The sequence below is a fragment of the Acinonyx jubatus genome, chromosome D2 (assembly GCF_027475565.1).
Source record: "Acinonyx jubatus isolate Ajub_Pintada_27869175 chromosome D2, VMU_Ajub_asm_v1.0, whole genome shotgun sequence".
Taxonomy (NCBI): domain Eukaryota; kingdom Metazoa; phylum Chordata; class Mammalia; order Carnivora; family Felidae; genus Acinonyx; species Acinonyx jubatus.
The window spans coordinates 80042701-80070615 of record NC_069393.1 but is presented as its reverse complement, the minus strand read 5'-3'; the positions used below and the strand labels follow the sequence as shown (position 1 = coordinate 80070615).

Here is a 27915-nt window from a genome sequence, read left to right as displayed (position 1 = left end):
GGCTGAAGTCGGACGCTTAACCGACTGCGCCACCCAGGCGCCCCTCAAGTTTTAAGAAAAAGCTTAAAATGTGCTTGACCTGTGTTTCAGGAACCAGAGTCATGCTTTGGGATAAAGGAGTAAGGAGAATCCAATAACCTGGGGCTGTCTTTCCTGAGTGTAGGGTAGAAAGGTGTGGTCGAATCATCACCTGGGACTCGTGTCTCTTGGTCATCACTTGCGATGTGTTACCTGTGTGTTGCAGATAACAGACACGTACGTGTGTGCAGGCACGTGTGCACATGTCTGTTTTCTTTCTGCCTTGCAGATACTTTTTGTAGGTACTGAGACTTTTGGTCATCAGCCTTAAGACCTCTAGGATTATGACAGAATTGGAAAAACAGCTCTATGTATCCGGTGTCCTTTCTAGCTAGTGTCTGGGAGAGGGGGGCTACCAGTCATTTCTCTCTGCAGCGATTATCTGAGCCTTCACTGTAGGTGAGCGTTGCCTGCACAGTTCCCCACGTGGTATTTTGGAACTTGACCGTAGAACAGTCGTAATGAATACACCGTGCTTTGCCCTTTTTTCTTCTGAATACAGAGGTCCTCAGAGATGCCTGCAAGGGCATATTTTGTTCTGACATCATATGGACATCGCAAGGTAACAGCAGCTCTCACCTCCCCCTCTGTGCGCGGATGTTGCAAAAAGGGAAGGCTCTTGTCATAGTTGGGACCTGTTGCCTCCGGCTTAGGAGTCAGTTGCGGCCCTCTGCCCCGTTCTGTCTACTTCTTTAGGGAGAGACAGGGTTCTGATGTGTGATGCGTACAGCAGAGGGGACTGTTGACTGTCTAGGAAGGGCTGGCCTTGGCAGGAAGTCTCATTTCCAGCAAAGGAGAGGGCTCGTTCCTCCTCGTGTGTGTCCTCTGGCCCAGCTGTCTCAGGACGCCCTTCACCCTTGCCCTCTGAGTCTTAGGTTGCTGTCTGTTCTCCTGGGCTCTCCTTTTCCTTCCCTTTTCTCTTCCCCAAGGCAGCAGCGCTGGCTGGGCTCCTGCGGTGTGGACTGTCTCCACCCCCACCCTCGCTGGGGGAGCCGTTTATGGCATTTGCTGCCCTCCCCCTCCCCCTCCTGACTTCCTTCCTGGGCTGCAAGGGCGCCCCACAAACTTACCAGAAATTCGCGGAAACAATTATTCGCTGATTTTGAAACCCGAGTCTGGATTGGGTGGGATGCAGGCTACCACGTAGAGACCCATGGCCACTTGAACCTGCAGCCAAAAGGTGAAGCCTTGACCCGTAAAAATGAGAAAATATCCACCAGCCTTGCTCATTGCAGAACGTTCTTTATTTTCTCCCTTGGTAGTGTCTCTGTGGGCCAGCAAGTGACTTGACTTTCATTCATTTCCCCTTCTGCGCATTGTAATTGGATGTAGGGGGAAGTTTCCTCTCTCCCGTGAAAGGAACAAAGCACTCGCTGGAGAAGTTGTGTGCCATTGGGTGCCTGTGGGACTGCCTCCCTCTCTCTGTAAGAGTCTCTGTGTCCCAAAATTAGCATGCGTCAATGCAGAGGATGCCTTGTCGTTCCCCTCAGCAGCAGCCCTCTGGGTCCCCGTGCCAACACTGGGGACAGCAGAGTCCTACCTTAAAGTGAGGAGAGTCTGAGATGGACCCCACGGTGCTTCTCAGAGTGGCTTTCCAGTTGATTGACGCACAGACCTGTTGAGCTCACTTCTTTGATTTCCAGTGAGCCGCAGCCTCACGGGTTTGCCGGAGGAGAGCCCCCAGGTGAGGCAGGAAGGTGAGCTCGGTTCACTGTACCTAAAATGCAGACATAAGGGCTCTAAAAAGGTGGTGATGGGGGAGGGTGGCCCAGGCTACAGTGCAAATGACATTGTCCTTTACGAGACCCTCAGGCCCGCCCGGCCGTTGAGTTTAGAGACTCATGTTTATGTCAGTGACCCAGAAACATCCACACAAGCTTCAGTTACTCCATTTCTAGGACCGAGTCATTTGTAATACGGTCCAACTTTTGAGGGGAGAAATATCACCACCAGGAACGTCGAAACGGGAGGAAATGCATGCCTCGGATTCAGGGAAGCCGGCTTTGTCCAGAAATGTTTCCTTGGTTCATTGGCGGGTTCAGTCTGTTTGAAGAAGGCAGAAATGGGTGCAGAGGTAACCCTTCAAGAGGACCTTGCTGGGAGCTGGGTTCCACCTGCCACCCCAAAACACCTCAGACAAAATCTAAACTAATTTGGAGATGAAGGACTCTAAATCGTATTCTGTGTGTGACTTACCAGCCTTGGGCTCTTCGGGGTCCCAGGACAGCTATCTTCCCTGGCTCATGTGTGTGTTTTCGTGTCTTTTCACTCTTCCTTTGCAATTCACCGATAGAGTCTGGCTGCTGTACTGGTTCTTCTCCTTGGCCACCACTGTCCACTTTCTAGCTTCTGTCGTGAGCCCAGTTGTCACAGGATTGTATGCAACAGGGGGCCAGTGGCTCAATGGGGCCTCATCTAAGAGCATAAAAGAGTATGTACTGCCTAAATATTTGGAAAGAAACAGTGGAGTGTCTTGTTCTATCAAATTGCTTCATTGTGATATTTTCTGGACAGTGGAGGTAAAGTGTCTTGGGGAAGGGACACCTTTTCTTCATTTTGTACTAAGGATGGGCTAGTGTATCTGCGTGGGCGGGTGGCACCCTTACCTTGGCCCAAATTCACATCTCTCGGTTGGCCGTGACCCCGTGTGTGTCCGTGAGGCTCCCCCGCTCCCCTGCCTGCCCTGTGCTTGGGTCAGCTCAGAGCCCACATCCGAGAGGCATCCTGCTGTAGCTCCCCCCGAGGCCCACAGTGACACAGGGGGCGGGCAGAAACAAAGTCCAGAGTAGCTCACTCCCCTGGCCCTCTTCCTGCCGGCCAGCCCTGCCTACTGCCCAGACTCTGGTCAGCCCCTTGTCTTCCGTACTCATTCGTGGCTTAGCTCTGTCTTCCCCAGAATCCTGCCCCATTAGCTCTCAGGGAAGCTGTGGCCAAGCCAGCCGGCTGATGTCTCTGTTCCTGGAAGCTTTTGAGTAACAGGTGCTACGACAACCTGAAAACAGCCGGCCTTGAGCTTGCTATTGGTATTGGAGATGTATTGTTTATGGATACTGACACGGGTGGACAAATCCTAGACAAGACTTGGTGACTGCTGGGTGGGATCTTTGGTTACTTTCTGTTCACCTCCTAGAGCATGGCACGGTTCTGGATAGCTGAGTTTGTGGGATACTTGAGCTATAGAAGATCAACCCACAGGCTAATGCATTTTAGGGAAGGGAACAGAGGGAACGTTACTATTTCAAGGGAACCTGCGATACCCCAGCTCTTCCAAATTCGGGCTCAGGAAGGAGGCTTTGAGTTTGGGTCCAAGAAATAGAAATGCCTGTCAGAGGCTGCTGCTTTCTTCATGCTTCTCTTAAGACTCTTCAGACAGGCAGTCTGCAGTGCATGGGTTGTCACTGGGGTGATAGAGTTTAAAATTTGGGGCGTGAATCGAGAGCTCTCAGTCCAACCCACATTCAGGGCATAAGACAGAAAAAAGACGGCGTGTGCTTCCTTGCTTTGTGAAGGCCTGCCGGAGGACAATTTCATGGCTGCTGATTGATTGTACTTTTCAGAATCCACAAAAAGAGATCTGATCAATAAGTTGTCAGGAGGGTCCTTCTCTGGCTGCGTAGTTTTCTCTTCTCCAGTAAACCAACTACATTCTATTTTCTGGGAGTTGCGTTAACTCTTTCAGGTCACGAGTGGACCACCTGACTTGCACAGAATGGTTCACATAAGAATTTACACTAGCGGCGACTGGGGGGCTCAGTCTGTTAAGTGCCCGACTTTGGCTCAGGTCATGATCTCCAGCCTCGTGGGTTCGAGCCCCGCGTCAGGCTCTGTGCTGACAGCTCGGAGCCTGGCGCCTGCTTCGGATTCTGTGTCTCCCTCTCTCTCTGCCCCGCCCCCATTCACACTCCGTCTCTCAAACACAAATAAAAGGAATTTACGTTAAGCCAGACAGACAGGTAACTGATAGGTGGGTAGGTAGGTCGTTCCCCCGTAAAGAGCCGGGGGCCAGAATGAAAGGAGCAGATTGGGAAGCACACTGCTGAGCGTTGATTTAGTTCTTGGTTCTTTAAGAGAGCTTCTCATGGAAGGAAGCAATGTGGAAAGGAGTAACTATTTTGAGACTCTTTGCTTATGACATTTCATACTTAAACAGAATGGGCAACATTCAGAAAGATACTTTCTGCACAAATTACAAAAAGCCCAGCCTTTGCCAGAGGAGGCCATATGTCTTCTCCAAACGCAGGACCGACGATAACTGCCATTTTCTTAGTACGTCCAATGTGCTGGGACCCAGGAGGGTGCTTCACTTCCTTCCGTTTGTTTGTGAGAACACGGAAAACCGGCCTCATCCCCCGTTGATTCGCTTGCCTCAGATGCCAGAGCCAGGGAGCACACGCAGGGGACGCTCTGTGCCCTGTGTTCTTCCCGCCGCCCTGCACCGCATCACCACGCTCAACCTCTTCTCGTTGCCAGGGACACCAGGACTCGGGGACCGAGGGGCTGGAACGAATTACAGACAACTGAGATGTTTTAAGAGAGGTCCCCGTTCCAATGAGTTCCAGGTAGTCATGGCCTTATTTCCTTTTTGTGTATGACGTTGGAGAAAATATTGCTAGAACCTTCTAAGAGTCCTTATTACTCCAGTGGTTTCTAGAACTTTTTTTTTTCCTCCCTGGTGCATAAGGAGGTTTGGACACATGTTACTGGCAGCAGGGGCCCCCTCGCCCAGGTGGGGCCCTGCCCCTTGGGGGGCATTCACATAGCAAGGAGCTGGTGCCTGACGGAAGAGTCACTGCCTTATGTAAGATGAATACCTTTGAAAAATGTATAGGGTATTCCAAAAGCAAAAAAGTAAACTAAAAACCAAGAGGACAAACCAGGCAAACGGTGGAAAGAAAGTCTCTCCCCGCACTCGCTGTTCCTGGTCCTGCACTGCCTTCTCCCAAGGTTTCCAGCACCTTCTGGGTCCTTCCAGGGATGTCCTGAGTATGTACGCTCTTACGAGCGGCAGCCTGATGCACCGTCCTGCGTTCTGCTTCGTTCACTTGATTGTGTACCTCTGAGACCATTCCACATCTAGACAAGAGCGTTTACCCTGTTCTCTTCCCTTGCTACGAAGGCCGGATGCATGGGGATTCAGCGGTCCCCTGTTGAGGGGCATGAGGTGATTTCCAGACTTTTGGAGCTACGGTGTGGCAACAAGCACCATGTTGTACACATTTTCCATCCGTTGCCGTATTAGAAGTATCCCCGGGACCTCATCAATTACCTCCTATCTGTGTACCTGCCATAGTACACAACCTACATAAGTGTTTCTATAGTCATAATGGGAGCTACCATTTGTTAAGTGCTGGCTGTAATCAGGTATCGCACTAAACACCTTACATGGATCATTATTTTTTTGTATTACCTCAATTTTAATTAATTTTAATGAATTTTATTTAATTTTAATTAATTTCGATTTTAATTCATATAATATTTTATAAAAATTATGTAAATTGTATAAATGCGTGGTTCATAACATACATAGATGAACTTACTATGAAAACAGATGAAATCATATTTAGTGTTATACCTTATGATAGCATTACCTCGATTTTATAGATGGGGCCACCTACCTTATCCGGAGGAGAGGTAGGATTTGAACCCAGGTGCTCTGGCCCCACAGTCAGGGGACTGACACCCACTCTTGTGCCTGTTGTAGAGAAAGACATCTGAGTTTTGAAGGGCACTAGCGAGCAGTCTCTTTAGACCAAATGCGTGAGGCTGGTGTATATACCTGAGCTTTTCAGTGAGCCGGGGGGCAGTCCTACCCGGAATGGTGGCCACGTGCTAGGTGCCCGCAAAAGCACACGCACGTTTGGCCACCGGCGGCTCCAGGGCTCCCGAGGCAGTACTGCAGCCTATGTCCCTGTCTCCAGAAGAGGAAGGTGTGCAGAAGCCAATACATTCGATGTGCACTTGTCAGATGTGGGTTTTTTAATTTTTTTTTTAAGTTTATTCATTTATTTTAAGAGAGAGAGAGCATGCGCGCATGCAAGCGGGGGAGGGGCAGAGAGAGAGGGAGAGAGAATCCCAAGCAGGCTCCGGGCTGTTAGCGTAGAGCCCGATGTGGGGCTCGATCCCACAAACCGTGAGATCATGACCTCAGATCAAGAGTCAGAGGTTCAACCGACTGAGCCACCCAGGTGCCCCTCGTCAGATGTTTTGAACACAGCTCTCATTTTATTTTTAGTAGAAACAAAAGTATTTTCTGGAAGCAGCAAGAAGCAACAAGGAGAAGCACGTACAACCTTGTCTGCTCCCCCGGTGGCACAGAAGCTGGTTAAAGATTTCCTTCCCGAGGGGTGTAGCTCTCCAAGCAACACCTGTCAATCTAGCAACTTCTCTGAGCCCTCAGAGAGTCGACAGCAAAGCGTCCTGAAATCCAGAATCCTTTTTCCTGGGTTTTTTTGCCCCTTACAAGATGTATGCACCTCTCCACAGGAAGACAATGGTGTTCAGGTAGAAAGAGAGTTCCCCAAAGGTAAGGAGCAAGGGAGGTAGGGTTGAGACGATACCTCCTTGATATGCATATGGAAAATGGTATGACGTCTTCCTGAGCCTTGGCTCATGCGAGCTCACCGTACAAAGCTGTCCCTTCTCCACTATGTGAGTTGAGAACAAGCAGAACCAGCAGGTTTCTGTGGTGGGTGCATTCTCCCTCCTAAGCATGGAGAAGACAGCCCCATGTGGGTCAGGCATTCCAGCCCTACTGTGTGTGAGGTCAGTAAGGAAGAGAGCCACTCCTGGGTGTGGGGCAGCCTCCCAGGCTTAGCTAAGGAAGGGTTGAGATGCTGATGTGGCTGCTCTGAGGTCCCCCAGGCTGCCTGTGGTCCCCTGTGACTGACTAACAAGGATGATGTCTGAGGGGTGCGGGCCCCCCATGTGCCCGGCACCCAACAAGCACGAGGCCAGGTAACTCCCAATGTGAGCCTCGCGAAGATGAGGGAACCTAGAATCCCAACCAGGCCATCCCTTCTCTAAAGGCCAAGAGGCTGACCCCTACTCATGTGGCCGTGAGCACTGAAATATAAAAGAATATAAGGATAGAATAGAATAGACTTAAAGAGATCCGTGGTGCCCGGTTTTCAGTGGGAAAATTTAGATTTCCTATCACTAGAGATTTTCCGGAACAGCTATGGAGGAGGATGGAAGGAAACCCACTGGGTTATATCGCTTTGGGATATGAAGGTTAAAATGGGTTTTGTAATTAGTAGAAAATAATATCACTTGGGAGCCAAGTTAATCCCTAGCTCTTCATTAATACATTAAAGAAGCATCTATTAAAGCACCTACTGTGTGCCAGTCACTGTGCTCAGTGCTCCCTGCCCTTCCAGCACCGTCAGTCCAGTGCTGGAGACCTATGTGTGGCAGAACTTCCAGGAAGCTGCAGGTGGGCACAGGTGCTCCCGGGAGGGCCTGGACAGAGCCCTCTTCCTCAAGGAAGATGATTCTGAGCAGGGGCGTGAAAGCTGATTAGAGGCTTACAGATCAGACTTAAGGGTAAAGAGCATTGCAGACTGAGGGCAAGTCACATACAAGCCAAGGATTGCCGGAAAGAGCATGGTCGATTTGGGGTCCAGGGGCCCGGAGTACAGGGGAGTGGGGAGGGGCCGAGTGTGAGTCCCAAGTTGGAAAGTCCTCAAAGCCCACCCAGGGAGTGCGATCTGAGGGCGGGGCCAAGCCCTTGAAGGGGCAGAGATCTAATTAGATTTGCTCTGAAGGAGACCCTCTCCTGGACAGTGGGTGGGGGGCAGAAGGGAGAGGGCCAGGCTGGGGCCGCTGAGGCCCTACCAGGGAGGAGCAGAGACTGTCCCTGGGGAGGAGAAGGTTTTCAAGATACAGTGGACAGAACGCCCTGGTGAGCTCTCTGGAAGAAAGATGGGCCTGCCCAGCCCACCCTCGGGTTGCTGGTTCTGGTGGGTGGGGTGCAGATGGGGACGGGCGTAAGGCCCTGTGGCTTCCCTGTGGACGGGGTGAGCCAGAAGAAAGTTCACAGCCAGAAATGGGAACGGCGTGGTGGAAGGCATAATTACCTCCCACGGGGTGGGGTGGGTATCCAGGCTGGTCGGCGAGGCCTAAAGCAGGAAGGGGGCTGCAACAAGGAAATCCTCCAGAAAGAGCAAGAGAGAGAATGATTTGAGGGCCGCTAAGTAGTGTGTTGTTGGTCGAGAATCAAAGGCAATCGTTGGAAGTGGAATGCCCGCCAGGAACCAGCTACCGAAGTCTGATCTGCCCGCAGGACATGCGGGTTTTAGGGAACGGGTGGATTTCGAGTAGAGGGAGGACAGCGGGTCCAGGCCAGAGAGGATCCAGGCGTGAACAGTGGACGTCACAGGGGCTTCCGATGAGAGATTCCAGGGCCCATGGAGATGCCTCCTGTGGCCACGGGGAGCCTCCCAATGGCTGCCTTTCCACTCCCAACAGAACCAGCTCCTCCTGGGCACCTGGGCTGCCCCCGGGGAGAGATACAGGGTGAAGACGACCCGGTCTAGCCCTTGAGGAAGTCAGAGGCTCGTGGGGTTAAAACATGCTGTCATGACCCCATCCTGCCACCTGTGCTGCCCCCGTGTGTGAAGTATGTTCTTGCTGCGGGAACACAAGAGTTGGCGGGATGGTACCTGCCTTGGGAAGAGGAGGCCTTCGTAAAGGCTTGGGGCTCAGCCTGGAGGTTGGAGGTCACTGGGTGCAGAATCAAAGGGGCTCTGTGGCCGTAGGAGGGGATGCAGGTGAGGAGCGAGTAAGACGCTGCAGAGCTTCAGAATTGGGGAGGTCTGGTGGGGGGGGGCTGTGTATGGGGACGGTGTGGTGGGGGTGGGGGAACTCACACAGGAAGCGTGGGCTAGCACGAGACTGAAGGGGCGTTGTGTCCCTGGCAGCGGCCTTGGTCAGTGAGAGCTCGGTGAACATACGTTAATCCCTCCTTCCCCACGCCAGAGGCTGCCCTGTGAATCAAGGCCTCCCCTGACCTCTTCCACAGGGAGGATGTCGAAAGGGCCGGAGGAGGTGGCCAGATCCAGCACTGAGAGAGAGATAATTCCAATTATAAATGGGAAGCCAGTGGTAGTCCCTGGCAAATGAAGGGGGAGGGATAAATAATTGAATACCGCTTTTCCGTCTTACATCATTAGTGTAGCAAACAGAAGATAAATTAATACGCTGCCCCCAAACAACTGAGCTGTGATAATTGTACACACTTAATGTGAAGCACAGAGTGGAAAAGTTTCTTTCTCTTATGAACAAAGGCATTTTGAACCCTGGAAGCCAGGGGACTACCTCCATGGGGTAATTAACCGGTCGTGAAGTCTGGCTGCCTAGAGACCTTCCTCCCCGTGACCAGGGCAGCTGGGGGCGTCTAGGGAGGCATGATCTCATCAGCTTCACGAGGCCCATTAGTGACCTACTGGTGTCTCTCTTCTCGAAATTGTCTTCTGTGTCTAATGGCACCGAGAAGCCAGGCAAAAATCCTGCTGCCCCTCTAAATGGAATTCTCAATCTTCTCTCCCAGGAGATTACAAGTGCTGCGACTTGGTTGTAAAAATAAAGGAGTGCAGGAAGAGGGAGGAGCCTGAGCCAGCGCCCCCCGAGCGACCAGAGACCCCTGACCTGTCAGAAGACTGTTCTGAGTATCAGCAAACACCTGCAGGTTCCTTGACCTTGCAGGTAAGGCCTTCTGTGCACCCCGGCTTGATCCCCACCAAGGGCAGACCTTTCCCCGGGGAGTGCGTGGGGGGCCCGATCTTACTTCCGCTTCTGACCCTGGAGCCTTGACCCCACCCCTTCATAATGGCTCTGTGACTCTGGCCAGGTCCCCTAACCTTTCTGGGCCTCCGTTTCACGGTGTGAGTAATGGAGAAACGATACCTATTCTGCTGAGCTAGAGTGAGGATTGCGTAATATCCACAGTGACAATGGTCACAGCAATGACTGCGTTTATTGAGCGGTTCTGAGTGATGCTGAGCGGGCATCTTCCCAGCACCCCTCATGAAGCAGGGGTCCCTACAATCCCGTCTGCATGTAAGGACATTCGGCTTTGGAAAGATTAAAGAGGTTGCTCTAAATCACACGGCCACAGGCTCAAGGATATGAAAGCTTTCCTTTGGTGTCTCTTTCGGGTTGTGGTCGTCGACGTAATATGTTTGCTTTTTTTAAAGTTCAGAATTAGAGATATGAACATGAGAAGGGCACACAAATAAGACAAAGCCTCTGTTAACGGCGTGTCACATAGTGAGGCACACCTTCTAGGCAGGCACTTGATACGTTATAAACCTCCCTGCAGATGTGGACATGGTGCCATCGGCTGGTCCCTGCACCCCTGGGGCCCTTGGTAGGTCCATGGCAGGAGACTCTGGATGCCCCCAAAGCAGCCACGCTGGGCCCCTAAGCTGTCCCCAGGGGCTATCTCTGCAGGCCCCAGTGCGTCATAGAGAACAACCAGCCGAGAAGATTCCTTCCCGGGCACAGCTGCCAGGGCCACATCCATGACAAAGATGGAACCTGAGCTGCCCTCCCCCGGGAACCTGGGCAGAGGAGGAGTCGGGCAGAGGAACGGGTCAGACACGGCAGCATGTCCCGAGGGTCTTTGCTGAGAACCTACTATGTGCAGACCTCAGGGTAGCGGCTGCAAGGGATACGATGGGGGTAAGACACGGCCCCCGCCCTCCAGGAGCTTATGGCCCAGCATGGCTGGCAGTGTGTGCAAATCACTTGTACGAGGCGGTCTGTGAAGTGCCACGATGCTCAGGGTGAACGGGGAGCCCCAGTGGCTAGAACTCTGACTGACGGGCGTGGCTGGCGTGTTGCTCCAGACCCAGGAACCACCTGAACCGGGGTGATCAAGGAGTAGCAAGTTAAGAGCACGAAAGGCAGCGTGGGAAAAACGTAGGGGTCTCTCAGCTGAGGGTCACCGTGGGATCCGCCGGTGAGCCTCAGGTTTTCTATCTGTCAAATGGGAATATATTCCCTGCCTTTCAGAAGCAATGTGGGGATTCCCCGACACAGTGAAGCCACATAAACCATCAGAATGCAGTGGCGATGGTCACTCTTTTCCAGCAGACCTGGGGAGGTGGCTTAGTGCACGCGTGGAGGTGGGAGGACAGTGAGGGATGTGGCTGAGCTGGAAACGTGGGCATGCTGACCCCGTCTCTGGAGCTTGCGGGGCCGTTTTGCATAGGCAAAGATACCTTGCCAACATTTTCTTCCTGGAAGGAGATGCTGTTCCCGTTAGCCAAGATTACTGTTTCTGCTCAACAGGCACATATTTCACACTGGGTGGATGATCTAGGTCTGTGCCTGAGGTTTCCAACCCCCAGCAGAAGCAAGTGACTCATAATGCCTTCATTCCTTCCCCACCCATGGAATATGGAGTTTAGGGCCCTCAGGTCTGGGTCTGTTGGAAAGCGAATGAGTTGACAGAGAGAAGGAATGCCTTTGCACTCACAACCTCACTGCCGGTTGGTAGTCATGCTTGACGCTGGCCAGGACTGACCACCAGGCCCTATACCATCAACACGTCTGTGATGGTCTTTACACAAGGCCCCGGAAAAAAGTTGTGGTGTGCTCGCACGCTGGGGCTATCGGTCTTTGAGCATTGTACTTTTTTTTTTTTTTTAAAGAAGTTTATTTATTACCTTTATTTTTGAGCGAGAGAGTGAGAGCAGGGAAGGGGCAGAGAGAGAGAGGGAGAGAGAGAAAGAATCCCAAGGGGGCTCTGCACTGTCAGCACAGAGCCTGATGCGGGGCTTGGGCTTATGAACCGTGAGATCATGACCCGAGCCGAAGTCAGGTGCTTTAACCAACTGAGCCACCCAGGCGCGCCCCGAGTGTTGTACTTTTGATCAGATTCTTGAACAAATCAGAAGGATATATTGCCGTTCTGGGTCCCTTCTCTTAACAATAAGATGTTCTCTCGCTGCAATTAGGAAGCCCTGGAGGTCCGTAAACCCCAGTTCATCTCTCGCTCACAAGAACGGCTGAAGAAGCTTGAACACATGATACAGCAGAGAAAAGCCCAGCGGAAGGAGAACCTAGCACAGAAGCAGAGTCTCTTTCCTGTCCGCGCCGACAAGAAGCAGTTCACGGTTCCCCACCCTCTCAGCGGTAAGCTGCAGGTGGCTTGGGGGGGTGGCAGTGGGACGGGGTGTCTGGGAGGACCAGGACCTTCATCCAAGGTGATGATGCACGTGATACCCCTGACACGCACAGGACGTGGGTTTGTGCCGCACATCCAAACTTCCGTGTTGTCCTGAAGCCTGCCCTGGGAGCCAGCCCGTGGCGGGAGCTGATACAGGGTGCTGAATTCAGCAGAACCAGCTTGGGACACAGATTTACCACTACAGCTGGGAAGGAAGCCACATAACTCTAGCAGCCAGGGTAGCAAGTTCAAATTCTTGGCTCCTAACAGACATTTGCAAGAGATCCCCTTTGCCCTTTGTAGATTGCAAAACAGATCTCAGGGTGAGAGGTTGACTCCAGCTTGTCTACATCAACATTTGTCATCCTGAAACCCCCTTTCCTGCTGTGAGCGCAGAGCGCGGATGGCCAGCTTTCCCCCCCCCACGGTGTAGCCAGTGTCAGGCTGGCCCCGTGAGGGGCGGCACTCGAACGCTCATTAGACGGGGGGTTCTCCGGAATCTCCTCTGGGCCAGGCACCATGCTGGGAGGTGGGGATAGCACAGTGAGCCAGACTAGACTTGGTCCTTCCTTCGTGGAGCTTATAAACAGACTATTAAACCAGCAAGAATAACAGGAAGGCTTGAGGGCAACAGTGGAGACATCGGAGCCCATACTGATGGCCTGCCAACTCAAATCTTAAAATCTGGGGGCCTGGGGAAACCTCCATTTTATTCCTTTGGATAGAGGAACAAGATCTTTCTTCCTAGGAAAATGTTCTGGCCCCCAGGAGGTGAAATCATGCATATAAATCTGGATAAAAGTCCTCTAGGGAAATAACCATATTCAATAAAATGCAGCTTCGCAAACATTACCAAGATCCTTCAGGGGAGCCTGGGCGACGGAGGACACAGGGTGTTATCCCAGAATTCCTGCTCACCTCTGCAGTCCTCGAGGACAGGCTATCTCCTTCATCCACCCGGGGCACTGTGGGTCCTAAGACCCAGGCAAGGATGCATCCTTCTTGTGGCAGAGGATTCAGGAAAACACCTGCTGCTGTTTCCCAGTGTGCTTAAAAAAAGAGAAAAAAAAAAAGTCGACAAAATGAATGTGCGGAAAGTTCCCCTCTTTGAACATGTGTCTCACATTTTCAAGCTGCCTGGCAGATCCAGGCTGCATTTGGGCGTGTTCCCCCAGGGACCAGAATCTCTGGCTCGACAGAGAGAAACCTAGGTTCAGTGCAGACTTCTCAAGTTACTACAAGGAACCAGCCATCGGCCACCAGTGGGAGCCCCCCCCCCCCGCCCCGGGGACTTTGACGTCTCCCCTTGTGTGGAGAAGGGCTATGGGGGTGCTCATGATGTGCGGGCCGGCTGGCCTTGATAGTTTTGAAGATCCTGCTTGTTCAAAATGGTTAAGTTAACAAATATGTTGCCGACAAACATAGAGCAATGCCACTGTAGAGCCCAACAGAACCACATACAAAAGGTGGCATCCGATCAGCTTCCTTTTTAATCAGTCCCGTCCTTTGCGTAGGAAGAGATGGAAGGCCAGAGACGCTCAGCAGCTTCTTCTGGGCGGGGCTGTTCAGCAGCAGTAGAGCTGGGGTTCTCATCCTCGGGGCCAGCTACCTACTGGCTGTGCCACACTGTGGGTGCCGAATGGTCTAGAACCACCATCATCTCAAATATCAGGGAGATGCCCGTTGGTCATCCCTAGGGCTGCTTTAAGAAGTGACCACAGGCCGGGGGCGCCTGGGCGGCTCAGTCGGTGAAGCATCCGACTTCGGCTCAGGTCATGATCTCAGGGTTCGTGAGTTCGAGCCCCGCGTCGGGCTCCGTGCTGACGGCTCAGAGCCTGGAGCCTGCTTGAGATTCTGAGTCTCCCTTCTCTCTGCCCCTCCCTTGCTTGTGCTCTCTCTCTCTCTCTCAAAAATAAATAAACATTAAAAAAAAAAAAAACCTTTAAAAAAGTGACCACAGGCTGGTTGGCTAAAATAATAGGAATTTAATCTCTCAGAGTCTGGAAGCCAAAAGTCCAAAATTAAGGTGTCTAAAATGATTGGGGTTTTTTTGGAGGCTTAGAGGGAGAATTCATGGCTATGCCCCTGTCCTCGCTTCTGGTGGCTTCTGGCAATCCTTGGCTTATAGATGCATCACTGCTTTCTCTGCCTCCATTTTCACATGGCTTTCTCCCCTTGTCTATGTGTCTTTGCATGCAAATTTCCTCATCTTAGAAAGACATGAGTCACTGGATCAGGATGCACCCTAATCCAGTATGACCTCATTTTCACTTGCATACTTCTGCAAAGACCCTATTTCTGAGTTAAGTCACAATCACAGACTGGGTGGGGGGTGAGATTTGAACATATATTTTTGGGGAGACATAATTCTACCCACTACAGTATCCAACTGTGGTGTTTTCCCCTAAGCAGGTCTCCTTACAAGGTCACATTAAATGAAATATACGTACTTTTTCATTTAGAGAGAGAGAGAGAGATCGAGTGAGGGAGGGGGCAGAAGGGGGGGAGAGAGAGAGAGAGAGAGAATGTGTCTTAAGCAGGCTCCATGCTTAGCTCAGAGCCCAATGTGGGGCTTGATCCCGAGATTCCCCGGGATCATGACCTCAGCAGAAATCAAGAGTTGGACGCTCAGCCTACTGAGCCACCCAGGCGCCCCTAAATGAAATCTTTAAAGGATATTTAGATCATTTAAATATTCAAATATTCAAAATATATTTATAATTTTAAATCTATACATTTATGAATATATTTAAATATTCACATGAACATTTTAAAATCATATGTAATAAAAGGTGATCAGACCCAGTCCACAGCTTTAAATCACCGAAGCACCCTTTGTAGTCCCCAGTTCTGAGCTCGCCCCAGCAGCTAGGATGCCGTGGGCAGGACTTTGGGGCATGGATTTTATGGCCGTTCTGCCCGTCCCTGCGGTATTTATGTGTCGATGAGAGCTTCAGGCTCCTGTTTGTTTGTGTTGGGTCAGTGAAATCAGACAAGTTCTGAAACCAGAGCCTCGTGTGAGCTGGGGCAAGTGAGAGGAAGTGTTTAAGCCCCATGAAACGAGTCTCCGTTGCACATCTTGCCTTCCGCCTGTCCGCTGGCAAGATGCTAAAAGTGAGATGAAGATGTCTTTCTTACAGGCGAAATTAGTTAACAGGTCATATGCGTGCACGAACTCCAGCTACGGCTTGAAGACGGCGGTTAGAAGGAGGACTCGGGTTTGCTTTCTGAGCTGGGGTCGCTGCCTCCCGGCGGGGTCTGCCCAGGACAGGCCGGAGAGGCGCGGGTGGGTGCTCTTGTTGGCAGAAAGACACCTGCTCCGGCAGGGGCCGCCCCAGGAAGCGCCTGACCTGCAGGGACTATTACAGCGAAGGCCGGCGGGGTGGGGGGGGGGGGCGCAATGCGGCTTCCTGTTGACCCTTGGATTCTGAGCAGTTGTGAAGCCTCAGAGCGGGGACAAGCGTGTACGTGCATGTGTGTGCACACGTGTGTGAGCGTTATCGGGGCTCCCTCTTTGTAGACGGGGATTTTCGTGGACAGCTGAGACTAGAGAGCCACAAGGATGTGGCATTATAAAGGCCCTGCCTACAGCCCGGCCTGTCTTTACTGTCTCACTGGCTGGAGTTTGAATTCTCAAAGTGGGGACGCATCCACTTGCTCGCCGGGAGCCTCCTGGGCCACCTCTGGGCAGGCTGTGGCAAGTGACATGAAAAGCCTTTTCATCCACCTGTTAGTAAGCCTTTCTCGAGAACCCGCTGTGTGCCCAGTACAGTCCCAGGTCTCATGGGCCTCCCCACCTCGTAGGGAAAGGGTGCAGGCGATACTTGGGGCTGGGGGTGCCTTCTGATGGGGAGACCTCGGAGCCACGCTGGGATAGGTAGAGACCGCGCACGGTGGTGCGGGTGAGGGTATAACGTCAGCAGGGAGAATTGTCAGGGTGTCAGTTTGGCTAGGACTAGACTGCCAAGTGGGGGTGCGGATCGAGGGGGGTGACCATAGATGCCGCTTCCAAATTGAACCTCATTTCGAGGTCGGAAGCCCCAGGCGGGTCATGGTAGGCAGTCCCAGGGCAGGGCAGGGGGATGCGGGATGATGGCAACTGGGCAGAATGGATACACTGCGGTCACTGTTGAAGTGTGGAGGAGAGAAGGTGAGAGAAGCAGCCGAAGGAGGAAGGCAGGGATCAGGCTTTGCTCTCGGCCTCTGAGGGTACAGACTCTCCCGTCTAAGGGCCTCCCCCCTCCCTTCCCCCGTCAGGGCTCTTTTGCCCACGTCACCATGGTTACCCAGGGTGTGGACCATCATCCCCATGCAGCTCCCTGGGTCCCGGGGGTTGGTCGTGTTCACGGGCCGACCTTCACCAGGGAATTGGAATGTTTCAGAATTAGTCCCTGCTTCCCCCTTGCAGAATGAATCTGGGGCGGGATGAACCAAAAGCATCAGGTATGGCGACCTCAGACATAGGGTGGGGTAGGTGGGTTGGCACCCACAGGCATAGACAGCACAGAACCTGTAGCTCGTAGGTGCTCAGTCAGCGGCAACCCTCACTATCCTCTGTGGACCCAGCCCAGAGCCTCCTGGATTTCACCCCTACGACCGAGACCCCTCCTAGCCTGACTCTGCCCCCCTGCACCCAACCCTGCTCAGCTGGTCTCATTGGCTGTCCTTCCTTACCTCAGGGTCCCTAAACCCGCTGGTAGAAGGCTTATCTGTCTCTACTTGTCTCTGCCCTATAAAATCCAGCCTCTTCCTTAATCTCTTGCCCCCAAGGCACTTCCTCCTGCCGTGCCCGCCCTGGACGCTGTGGTGATGCACACTTCGCTCTTTGTGAATCGCTGTGGCTGTGGCCCTCCCAGCTTGTCCCCGCAACCCGTGAATGTGTGGAAGACCCACGAGGAGTAGCCCCTTCTTCCATGAAGCTCTCCCTGATACTCCCATCCACTCCCCCCCGCCCCCTCCCTCTTCCATTTGAGCGCTCGTGGTCTTGCACCTCTCTGGATCCCCACCCTCCTGACTGTCTTCACTTTGGATTACGGTCCTGCGGGCGTGCTAGTCAAATCGCCCTAGATTGTAAATGCCGGTGGGCGCGCGCCTGCCGCCCTGAGTCACTCTGGGCAGCCCTCCCGCACCCGAATTAATCTGAATTGCATTATCCACACTTCCCAAGGTGATCCAAGTCAGAGCCATGCAAATCACGGACCAGCAGAGGGACGGAATTCTCCGGAAGGCGCTGCAGAATTCCTTCTCCAGCAGATCTGCCTTCAGTGATGATTCTTGGCTGGAGCGAGCGTTAAAATTAATTTGCATTCCCAGAGCATCGAGCTGGAGAAGTGACCCAGCAGATATGAGATGGCTGGGGAAGTCATCGCGGTAATAAAAATGTGCTGTTCATCACGCAGCTAGCTGAGCACCAGCCCCGTTGTCCCACGTCGTTGCCTGGTCTGATCTCGTGAATGTTTCTCCATAAGACATCTGAATAAATATTTGGGGGTAGTTCTCCCGCCATTACTCACAAAGGAGTTTTTAAATGCGCTTATCAGATAAAAGTAATTGTTACTTGATCAGCCTGCAAAGAAAACAAGGAGCATGATTTAGCTAAAAGATTCTCCCTGGTTCAGAGATATTCCTTTTCTCAATTGCCTGGATTTTATTTTCCAAATGATTTCCCTCTTATCCCACAATGCAGTGCAGTAGTAAACCTTGCAGTGACACTGAGGACATAAATCTACTTGGCAATGAGAAGGAAAGTTTATTCATCGTCTGTAAATCACCATATTTTGTGGTTCTCGAAAAAATCCTGGGAAACCCTGGAATTGGAGCAAACAATGACTCTCGTATCAACAGTTAATCTTTCGGACTTTCACCAACTGTTGCTGTCTTATGGGGAAGAGTGTGATTTGAGCCATTGTTAAAGTTCCTTGAAATGAGTAATTTAGGGGCGCCTGGGTGGCTCAGTCGGTGGAGCGGCCGACTTCGGCTCAGGTCATGATCTCACGGTCCGTGAGTTCGAGCCCCGCGTCGGGCTCTGTGCTGACAGCTCAGAGCCTGGAGCCTGTTTCAGATTCTGTGTCTCCCTCTCTCTGACCCTCCCCCATTCATGCTGTATCTCTCTCTGTCTCAAAAATAAATAAACGTTAAAAAAAAAATAAAAATAAATAAATGAGTAATTTAAACTTGCCTTTGAATACACACACCTTTTAAAGAAAACGTGGGGGCGAGTACACCAGATTTTCTTTCTAATAGAGTTTAAATCCTCTAGCTACAAATAATAACTTTGAAAACAGCATTACAACTGTTAAAGGCACTGAGAAGTTGTGCAACAATGAAGACTGCTTACATTTGTTTACCCTTGTTTTCCCTAAACTTTTTTTTGTTTTTACCTTGGAATGCTTTGATCTACTTCTTGAGAGTTCACTTTGGAAATGTTGTTCTAGGAATCTTTGCTTATAGAAAGATTTACCATATGCTTTGCTAAGGAAACCCCAACCAGAGTGTAAGTCTGCCATTTCCCACAGCCACCTGGGACGGCGGGAAGGGGGCCTTACCCTCCTTGCTTGTATTCTTTTGGTCTAGCAGTGCCAGGAAGCAAGGGTGGAAGGCCGTGGGGACCTCTGGGCAGCAGACTGTGGTGCCGGCTTCGCAGTCTGTGTTCGACTTTGCCCCACTGGATGCTTGTGCGTTGACAGGCCCTGCCTAGACCATGAGGGTTCCCCTGGCATCTGCACCAATGCCATCATGCTGGTACCCAGCACGATGTCCATCAGACAAGAGGAGCCAGGTAGTCCCTTTGGAAAGTATGTCACAAGCATGACCGTGTGACATAATGGGAGAAGGAAGGGGCTTGTCTATACCAAGAGCTCAGACAGGAGTGATGCAGGGGAGAGACCTCGCGGACACAGGCTCGCCTTCCTCTGTGGTCCCCGTGGCTTTTGTGGGAGCCAACAGAGAGCCTTGGGCCCCTTTATCCTTTGTGGGGTCTTTGCGGAGTGATTAAGTAATAAATGGAAATTTGTCTTTGGCCGCAGGGATGGAGTGTGGATGGAAAGGGGCAGGGGTTTGGCGGGGGGTGGTGAGAAAGCAAACAGAGTAGAAGAAATCCACCCCCCTTGTCCTCAAGGGGTTTCGTGCCACCTGGGGAAAGAGCTGGTCTGGCAGACGGCTGGAAACCAACTCTAGAGCCACGTCGGAAAAGCCCCTGAGGGCTTGTGCTGCTGCTTTTGGTCCGAGTTCAGGATCTAACCAGGGAATTGCGTAAAGACTCCATTTATCTCCAAAACTGTTCTTAATAGACATGTTTGACGTGGGGATCTGTTTCCTTCAGCTGGGGGAGCTGGAGCTGTGGTCCCCGGGCCCCGTCTGCGCCATGCTGAATCAAGAGTTCTCCCATCACGGGGCACCTGGGCGGCTCAGTCAGTTACGTGTCCGACTCTTGGTTTCGACTCAGGTCACGATCTCCCAGTTGGTGAGCTCGAGCCCCACATCAGGCTGTGCACTGTGCAGATCCTGCTTGGGATTCTGTCTCCCTCTCTCTCTGTCCTTTCCCCCACTCACTTTCTGCCTCTCTTTCAAAAAAAAAGAAAGAAAAGAAAAGAAACTTAAAAAAAAAAAAGTGTTCAGTTACGAAGATCCGCCTGCGTTCTTGGTGAGCCCTTCTCATCACCGCGCCATCCCCGCACTCAGGCTCTGAACTCGGGGGTGAATCTCTGTGCAGGAGTTGAGCTCTCCATGAAGAGAACGAGTGAGTCTTCTCTAACCAGGAGGCTTCGTACTCTGCTTCTCACACTGAGCCTGCAAAGAGAAACGGATGATCCCCGGAGACCTCTGGTTTATTTTTCATTTCTGAATGTTGTATGCCTTCGCCAGAAGGATCTGAGAGCCTCACTACACTCGCACACTTTGATAGCAGCCTCTCTGTTGTGTGGCCGGGTGGTGATTGGGACGAGCATCACTTTCACTTAAATGCCAGCATCTGGGCCGCGTCCACCACCTTCCGGGCCCCCGGAGCAGGCTGTTCACGGTGTGGAGCTGTCATTCAGAGCTGGATTCCACCGAAGGCTAGAACAGGTCTGAGAAAAATGGGAAACGGTTATCCAGCCCAAGACTTCATCATCTCAAGAGCACTTCGGAAGCAAGCGGCCTAAGAGTCTTTCCACTTGCGTTTGTCTGGTGTGATGTGTATCATTTAATTTCTGGAGGGCTAATTAGTCCAAGCGAGACCCCTTTGTTGTTGCCTCTGTCAGGCAGATTAGAGGTCCCATTGAAGGGAGCTGAATAGAAATGAGGCGCAAGTAACGAGATTCAACTCTTGAAAACCGCCATGTGATTATTCCAGCGGCCAGATGCTCAGCTGCTCATTGGCTCTGAACAACTCACTGGCAAAATGAGCAGCCTTGTGATCTCAGAACACGAGATTTGGAGGGCCTTTTTTTAGAGAACATCCTCAGAGATGTTCCCCCCAAACAAACCCCATTTTCATTCCTTTTGGGAGGCCCTGTCTCTAATAGAAGATTCTGAGAGGTGTAGACTTGGTGTCTACACTCCAAAGTGGTTTGTTGGCTCCCTGCTGGATTCTCTCCAACAGGCATCCCTTGGTTTTGGTGTTTCTAAGATAGGGGAAGCAAGTGCCTGAAGGATTCTTCAAAGTGCTCAGGGTGACTGCAGAAAATGAGCTTCTGGGAGGGCATCGTAGTAATAAATCCAGTGTGAACTTGATTATCATTTAGATTACTTGTTCAATAGGGAAAATGAAGCTTTGCAATCAGAGCGGTAGATAAGGGCTCTGTGCGCAGAGGAAAAAGAACCTCAGCCCCATAAACAACCAATCTGCTGGCGTCTGGGTGATCCTTGCTGCCTCCTGGCAATACTGTCAGCCCCCTGAATGTGGAGTCCACCCATCTGTGTGTATGTGTGTGTATATGTGTGTGTGTATGTGTGTGTGTTCACATGTAGGAGGTGAGGGCTGTAATAAACGCCCACAGGTATTTATAGAGATTGACAGGGTATTGGGACTCAGCTTTGACTCAGCTGCTCTCCCAGAGCAGCCTCCGAAGCACCAAAATCTTGGTAGCTGGTTATTGGCTGACTTTGAAACAGGCAAGGGCTGAAGCATGTCTGGCCTTGCAAAATAAATGATCAACACAGGCCCTATGGCTCGGTCACGGTAATGAGCCAGACACAAGAGATTGGGAGTGGGGGGGGGGGGGGGGCGCACAGGGCACGACTTTCTAGAAATACAGAAATGGGCAATTTACCTTAGTCATTTTATTGAAAAAACTGAAAACAAACCCCAAACTTCCTCGATTTGAATGTTAATGAGAAGTGACTACAGCCATGGTTTTCTTTCCTCTGTATCAGTGAGTTAGAACAACAAAGCTTCAAGGAAAATCCATAAAAGACCAGTAAGCAGGCTGAAAATTGTTCTCGCCCGTCACTTTAATTTCATAAAGGCAGAATTTTCATTCCAAGACAGCGGATAGATGCGATTTCGCTGTATTTTTGAGCAACGCTCATGCAGGATGGCTTCTGTTCCCTGAAATGAGGTCCCAGACGGGTCCCCTGCACCTGTCCTTGTAAAACCATCTCTGGCTGCAGGCGGGTCCCAGTGGGGCTGCCTCATTCCTCTCCACCGTTGGGGACAGCTCTTCCTTGTTCAAGATTCGGCTTAGCTGTCTGCTGCTCAGAAGTCTCCCCCAGAGCCCTGGACCCCACACAGACCCTCGGTTCTGGCCCCTAAAGGCCTCATTTATCTGGCTCTCACCCTGGGCTTAGTTCCCCGGGTGTCTCACCAGAGTGCCGAAGAGGTGAAAGCATTAACAGTCATCACATGAATGGCCAGTGCAGCGCACAGCCTGGACGTCACCCTGATTCCTCTCTTTGCACCTCACTTTGCACATGGGCAGTGTCCCTGAGGCTGGAGACCACCTGCTTCCCGACCCCGGGAGCACCGCCGTCTCCAGGATCCCCCCCCCAGGTGCCTGATCTGCCTCCCTTCGGCCTGTTTGTACCTCCTCCACCTGGTTTGTGTATGAACAGCCACCGGTCGTCTCCTAACAACACACGTCGGATCTCCTGTGTGAACCCCACGTGGCTCTCTGTCTCACTGTGGAGAAAAAGCTCCTAAAAACAGGCCTGCAGAGCACAGTACAGATGCCTCCCAGTTTGTGTGCACGTTAGCATCACCTGGAGCTTGGGGTTCACGTTTCCAATGCCCACGCGCGGGCATCGTGGTCAAAGCCCCCTGGTGGTTGTCAAGGGTGACCTGGGGGGAGAACGTTGCTGTCTTTGATCTTGGGCCAGCCACTGGCCTGACGTCACCTCGCGCCTCGTGCCCTCCTCCCTCCCTCGTTGGTTCCCACCAGGCCTCCCCACTGCTGGTCTTGTGGTCATTTGGGTTGTGGTTTAAATAGCTCCTCCCCCGAGGGGCCCTCCCGACCGCCCCGGCCCCCCTCGACCATGTGGCCATCAGAGCACTTGCCTGATGCTTTGTGGCCAGTTTGTAAATTATCTGGCCTCCCCCCTCCACAAATGAAATTCATGGTGGCAGGATCCTACCTACTTTTGTTTTCTTCTGAGCCTCCCCTGGTGACGTAGGAGTTGCTCATTAGATGTAGGAAGGATAAGAGAAACGAAGTTTGGGTGCATCTCATGGGAAGGGAGCTGGCACTCATCAGCATGCCCCAAAATATGGATTCTGCAGTACGAATTAGCAGCAGTGTTCTGAGGTCAAGAGCCTGTGTGGACGGGGCTGGACTGATTCGGGCTGAAACCCAGCTCTTTGAAGTCCGATTACCCGGACGCTAAAGCACAAAAAAATCACGTGCATGTCACAGGGTTGGTGTGCAGGTCAGGGGAGATCAGGTTGGAAGGCGTCCAGTGAACCCTAGCGGTCCTGCTATAAATAACAACGTGGACCCCTCGGATGTGACACACGGCTCTCAAAGTGCCAGGCCGGGCTCTGTTCGCCCCGGTGAGGTTGGGAGCCATTAGCGACACCCTTGTTTTATTTCACGCAACTTCCTCCAGGGGCATAGACCTGCCGCCTCTCTCTTCCCTCCCCACCAGAACAAAAGGTCTCACCGTTCATCCGATGTGTTTGGTGCTGTTAGGAAAACTCAAGTCAGCAGCCGAGGAGCAGACACTTTCCCAAAGCGTGGGTGGAGCCCACCAGCTGGGGCGCGCCCTCTTGGACGGAGCCCTGCTTGTTTTTTGTACCTAACGGGGCTGCTGGGCCCCGAATTCAAATTTCCGCTGAGGCACAGCAGGCCACGAAGAGTCCAGAAAACAAAACAGTGGAGGTGCCAAGGAGCTCGCATTTGCTTTTGTTTCCTCTTGGAAACAAAACCGAAGCTCCATTGTGGTATCAGGTGCTCTAAAGAAACAAACTTTAAAAAAAAAAAAATCTGATTTCCCAGAGGAGACGGCGTACAATTGGATTAAGATTGTAAAAAAAAAAAGTCACAACTCCAATTTGTATTCGTATTCCCTTGGAACACTGTCTGTCTGTCCGTCTGTCTGTCTGGGTTGACCTCCCTCTACTCTTGAGTGCCTCCTGAGCGAGTGCTAATCCAGGTTTGAGGCTAATTTTTTGTAGAGGTTCCTTCTCCTCGCCTGAGTGGGAGTCTTCAACCAGTCATACAAGTGCTCACCCAAGCGCATAAGTGCCCACCTTGAGGTGCCACCCCATTTCCTTGGGAAAGTGATTAGGTTGTGTCTGAGGCTCTCCACTCTGGCCTGGTCCTACCTGGAGCGAAGGCCAAGTGTGGGCTGCTGGGAGGCACCCTGGAGATCTTCGCGGTGATGTTGGCTGCTCCTTTCTCATACCTTTCCAAACACTGGGGACATTTCCCTCTAGCTGGGAACATTCTTCTGATTGTTTTGACCCCTCTTGTATTTCTTCTCTGAGTCTTCCCTTTGAAGTTTAGCAATGGTGCCATTTTTTCTTCTGCGTTGAGTAACCAGACAGACTACAAGCTCAGCCACTGTGTTGTTTCCAACTTGTAGATCAGTACCAGTGTTTTCTTTCTCCAGAGGGGACAAATTTGTTAGCATCCCTCTCTTTACCCACCCCCCTTCGTGTATATTCATGGAAAATTCTGTAAGCCCGAGAAGTCTTGCGTGGCTCCACTGAGTGAGGGGATAGATCCACGTGGAGATTAATAGAGACACGTGGGGTCTTTGCTGGGGATCCCAAGGAGCCCCTTTCAACTCTGTGACACTTAGCTAGGATGCTGCTGCGTCGTGTGCCTCTTTGCTCAATGGAAGGGGTAAACTGGTCACTGTGTAGGTGTTTCAGAAAGCATGGCACCTTCTCAGCTGTAACTCCATGTAACACGTACCCCAAGAGTATTTTTGCGTGACCGACTCTTGGTTAATCCATAGGGTGGAGAGCATCGTGGGGATTTAAGTTATTGCAAAAAGGTACATATACACTGTTTTGAAAACATACATACTACTTTTGGGGCGCCTGGGTGGCTCAGTCGGTTAAGCGTCCAACTCTTGCTTTCAGCTCGGGTCACGATCTCACGGTTTGTGAGTTCGAGCCTTGCTTTGGGCTGTGTGCTGACAGTGCAGAGCCCGCTTGGGGATCTCCCTCTCGCCCTCTTTTTCTGCCCCGCCTGCGTGCGCATGCACTCTCTCTCTCAAAATAAATAAACTGTTAAATAAATACATACCACTTTTAATCTAGAAACCTCATTGTAATTAGTAATATGTATTTACACTGAAAACATTCCAGACTCATAGTGATTCTCAGTCACTGTGCACTTTCTCAAAGGACCCTAGACAGGCGTTCCTACTATGTTGTTGTCCGTTGCCTTTCTGACTCTGAAAAGGGGTATTCCTGCCGTGAGAATGGATTCAGAGGCTGAATGTCCCTGGGGGTGGGGGGCCACTTATGAGTATCAACCCCTGCTCTCAAAATGCTCCAGTGATAGCTGGGAGACTTCCTTGTCCTCAGAGGTACCAAAAACCTAGTGTGGAGATCTTTTGTGGGTGAAATGACCAGACACCCGTACCCAAGGTGACCCTGAAGCACGTTTTGGGGCCACCATAGCACTGCCCCCCGCACCCTAGGAATGTTGCTAGATGAAGCACACGAAGGAGTCACTGTCTACAAGGTATGTTAGATGCTGACCTTGTACTTCACGCCCGCGTTTAACTGTCATCAAGACCAACCTGCTGGTTGTCAGTTTCAGTCTGTTCGTGGTATGTGAGTGTCCACTGAGCCCTGCAGTGTTTGTGACAGGTGGGGGCTTAGACTGAGGCTCAATAACCAAGTGCGTCCTGGGCCCACTGTAATGTTTCTCTAGAAATGTGCAATAGCCATAGCTTCTGAAACTAATCTTTCTGTTTCTTTCCAGATAACTTGTTCAAACCCAAAGAAAGGTACATTTCGGAGAAGGAGATGCACCTGCGATCTAAAAGGTACTTGGTGGTGGTTGGAGGTCAAGAAGTTGTGGGGGAAGATGGCGGAGGGGGGGCCGACGCATCCAAGTGCCGTCCAGAGCGGCCATTGTTGTCAGCTCTGCCTCTAAGGTCTGAGGTCTTCTTGGCCGTGAATTTGAGAAGCTGGCTGAAAGAAGTGCGTCTGTCCAATCGCACCTCAGAACGTTAATGCCGTTCTTGGAAAAGCCTTGGGAAAGCGGTGGGTCTTGGCTTCTGAACTGATCCGGTAACTGGTCTCTGAGAGATCCCCAGGCTCGTAATGGGAGCGCTTCTGCACGCTCTCATCGTCTCTGTGGGCAGGAGCCGTCGGTCGCGGTGCACCTTTGAAGGTAATTTCGGGAGGAGGACAGAGGTGGTTTCTCCTGAGGGCCTGGACGGTGGCGGAGCCTGCCGAAGGGAGTCCAAACTTGGAGGCTGCTGGCGTGTGGGAGTCCGCAAAGCCACAGAGGGCCACGTGCTGGGTGTTCCCGCTGTTCCATCCCCGGCGGGCTTGGAGGCCTCGCTGTCCACAAGCTAGCTCTCCCTGTTCTGTGTGGCTGGTTGCTGCCCTAGACCCCTACTAATTCTCACCCACCTGCTGCACACAAAGGGGGCCATTCTTTCTGAGCCCCGGCCTCGCCACCAAAATGTTATAACTCAGCAGTGTCAGCCAAGTTCGTGCCAGTAAAATGTCATCAGTTTATCATAAAGTATCTAGCGCTGGGAGGAGCTGTAATAATTAAACCAAACTGATAGTGTGCTGAGAGAAACTACGGAAATAGGAAGAATGTGTTTCTCCACGGCCCAGGCACAGCATTTCTGCTTTTACCATGACTGTATCGCTTCTGTGATAATTAGCCAACTTCGGTCATCTGCAGGGAACCCCTTTGTAAGTGAAAAGGTGCAAGGGAGGAGAAAGGGGGCCATCCCATTAGCAACCTGGTTCACCGCCTTCTAGCTGGGGGTTTACAGGGCCACTGGGTTTTCAGACTTGCCGATTTAGAAGTGTAGGGTTGTGTATACCTCAGGCCAAAAGTGTTCCTTTTTCAATTCAGTGAAAAAATTCAGCCAACTCTCTCCCTCCCAGTCTCCAAACCCCAAACTGCTATTATGGCGCCTTGCAATTAAAATAATAGAGCTCAAGGCGGCTCTCATGGTGGACAGGATCGTCCTATCATTTTACTAAAAAGGAAACTGAGGTTCGGAGAGAACACACAAGCCAGGTTAAGGTGCCTCCCCTGGAAGGAGTCAGTGCTGGGGTTTTCACTCTGTGCCCTGAATGGGCTCTGACCCTGGCCCTCAGTCCTCAGTCTCACCAGAGCTTTCTTTTCTTTTGTTTTCTTTGTTAGTAGTTTTTATCTTAAAAACTCAAACAGTGGAGATGAAACTACAGTCCCCCATGACCAACTGTCTTCCCCCCACATCACGTCCCTGCACCCAGGCCTTTCTTCAGAGACCCACGGTTATCAGCTGTCTGTGTGTCCTTTCTGTGCCTGAAAATAGACTTTTATTTATACATCTACAATTATCCATTTTTTACAATTTGTTTTTACATTTTATTTATTTTTGATAGAGACAGAGCACAAGTGGGGGAGGGGCAGAGAGAGGGGGAGACCCAGAATCCGAAGCAGGCTCCAGGCTCCGAGCTGTCAGCACAGAGCCCGACGCGGGGCTGGAACTCACAAACCGCGAGATCATGACCTGAGCCAAAGTCGGACGCTTAACTGACCGAGCCACCCAGGTGCCCCTACAGTTGTCCAATTTTTAACCATAAATGGCATCATATTATATATATTTTTTCCATAGCCTTTTTTCACTTTATGTCTGCGGGGTCTTTCTATGTCAAAAGATACAGTTATGGATGATTTTCCTCATTCACTTAAATATCTGCCACGGGGTGCATCGTATGGATATACCGTAGGTTATTTAGAAAGTCCTTTTAACAAAATACTGCATCCAGGCCCCTAAGAGTGAGACCCGGAGTTTTTATCTGAATTTGCCCACATGATTCAGATGGTTGGTGTCAGGAAGACGGTCTCTGTGCATCTGAAGGGATTTCCACCATGGAACTTTGGGACATTCAGCTTGCCTACTGATTCCTTACAGTCCTCTCCCTGGCCCTTTCTAGAATAGTTCCTGGATATGGCAACCATGTGTTCATTTATTCATTCAAACCGTGTCAACGGCATAAGCTTTTCCCGGACGTTTTCTGCTACCTGGTCGGGGGACAGTGCTGTGTGGGG

The 27915-nt window shown here is 51.5% G+C and overlaps 1 protein-coding gene across 16 annotated transcripts in view; it reads left to right on the top strand.

The window, feature by feature from the left end:
* CD2H10orf90 (chromosome D2 C10orf90 homolog) overlaps positions 1–27915 on the top strand; it is a 259408-nt gene that overhangs the window by 229317 nt on the left and 2176 nt on the right. For 12 of the 16 annotated variants that reach the window (XM_053207042.1, XM_053207037.1, XM_053207035.1 and 9 more), the window contains 4 exons: positions 6311–6601; positions 9626–9780; positions 12039–12216; positions 25609–25672. In XM_053207042.1, the coding sequence (XP_053063017.1) occupies positions 6311–6601; positions 9626–9780; positions 12039–12216; positions 25609–25672 (688 nt within the window). The remainder of the gene's footprint in view (positions 1–6310; positions 6602–9625; positions 9781–12038; positions 12217–25608; positions 25673–27915) is intronic. The other 4 variants (XM_053207039.1, XM_053207040.1, XM_053207036.1 and 1 more) reach the window with 3 other exon arrangements.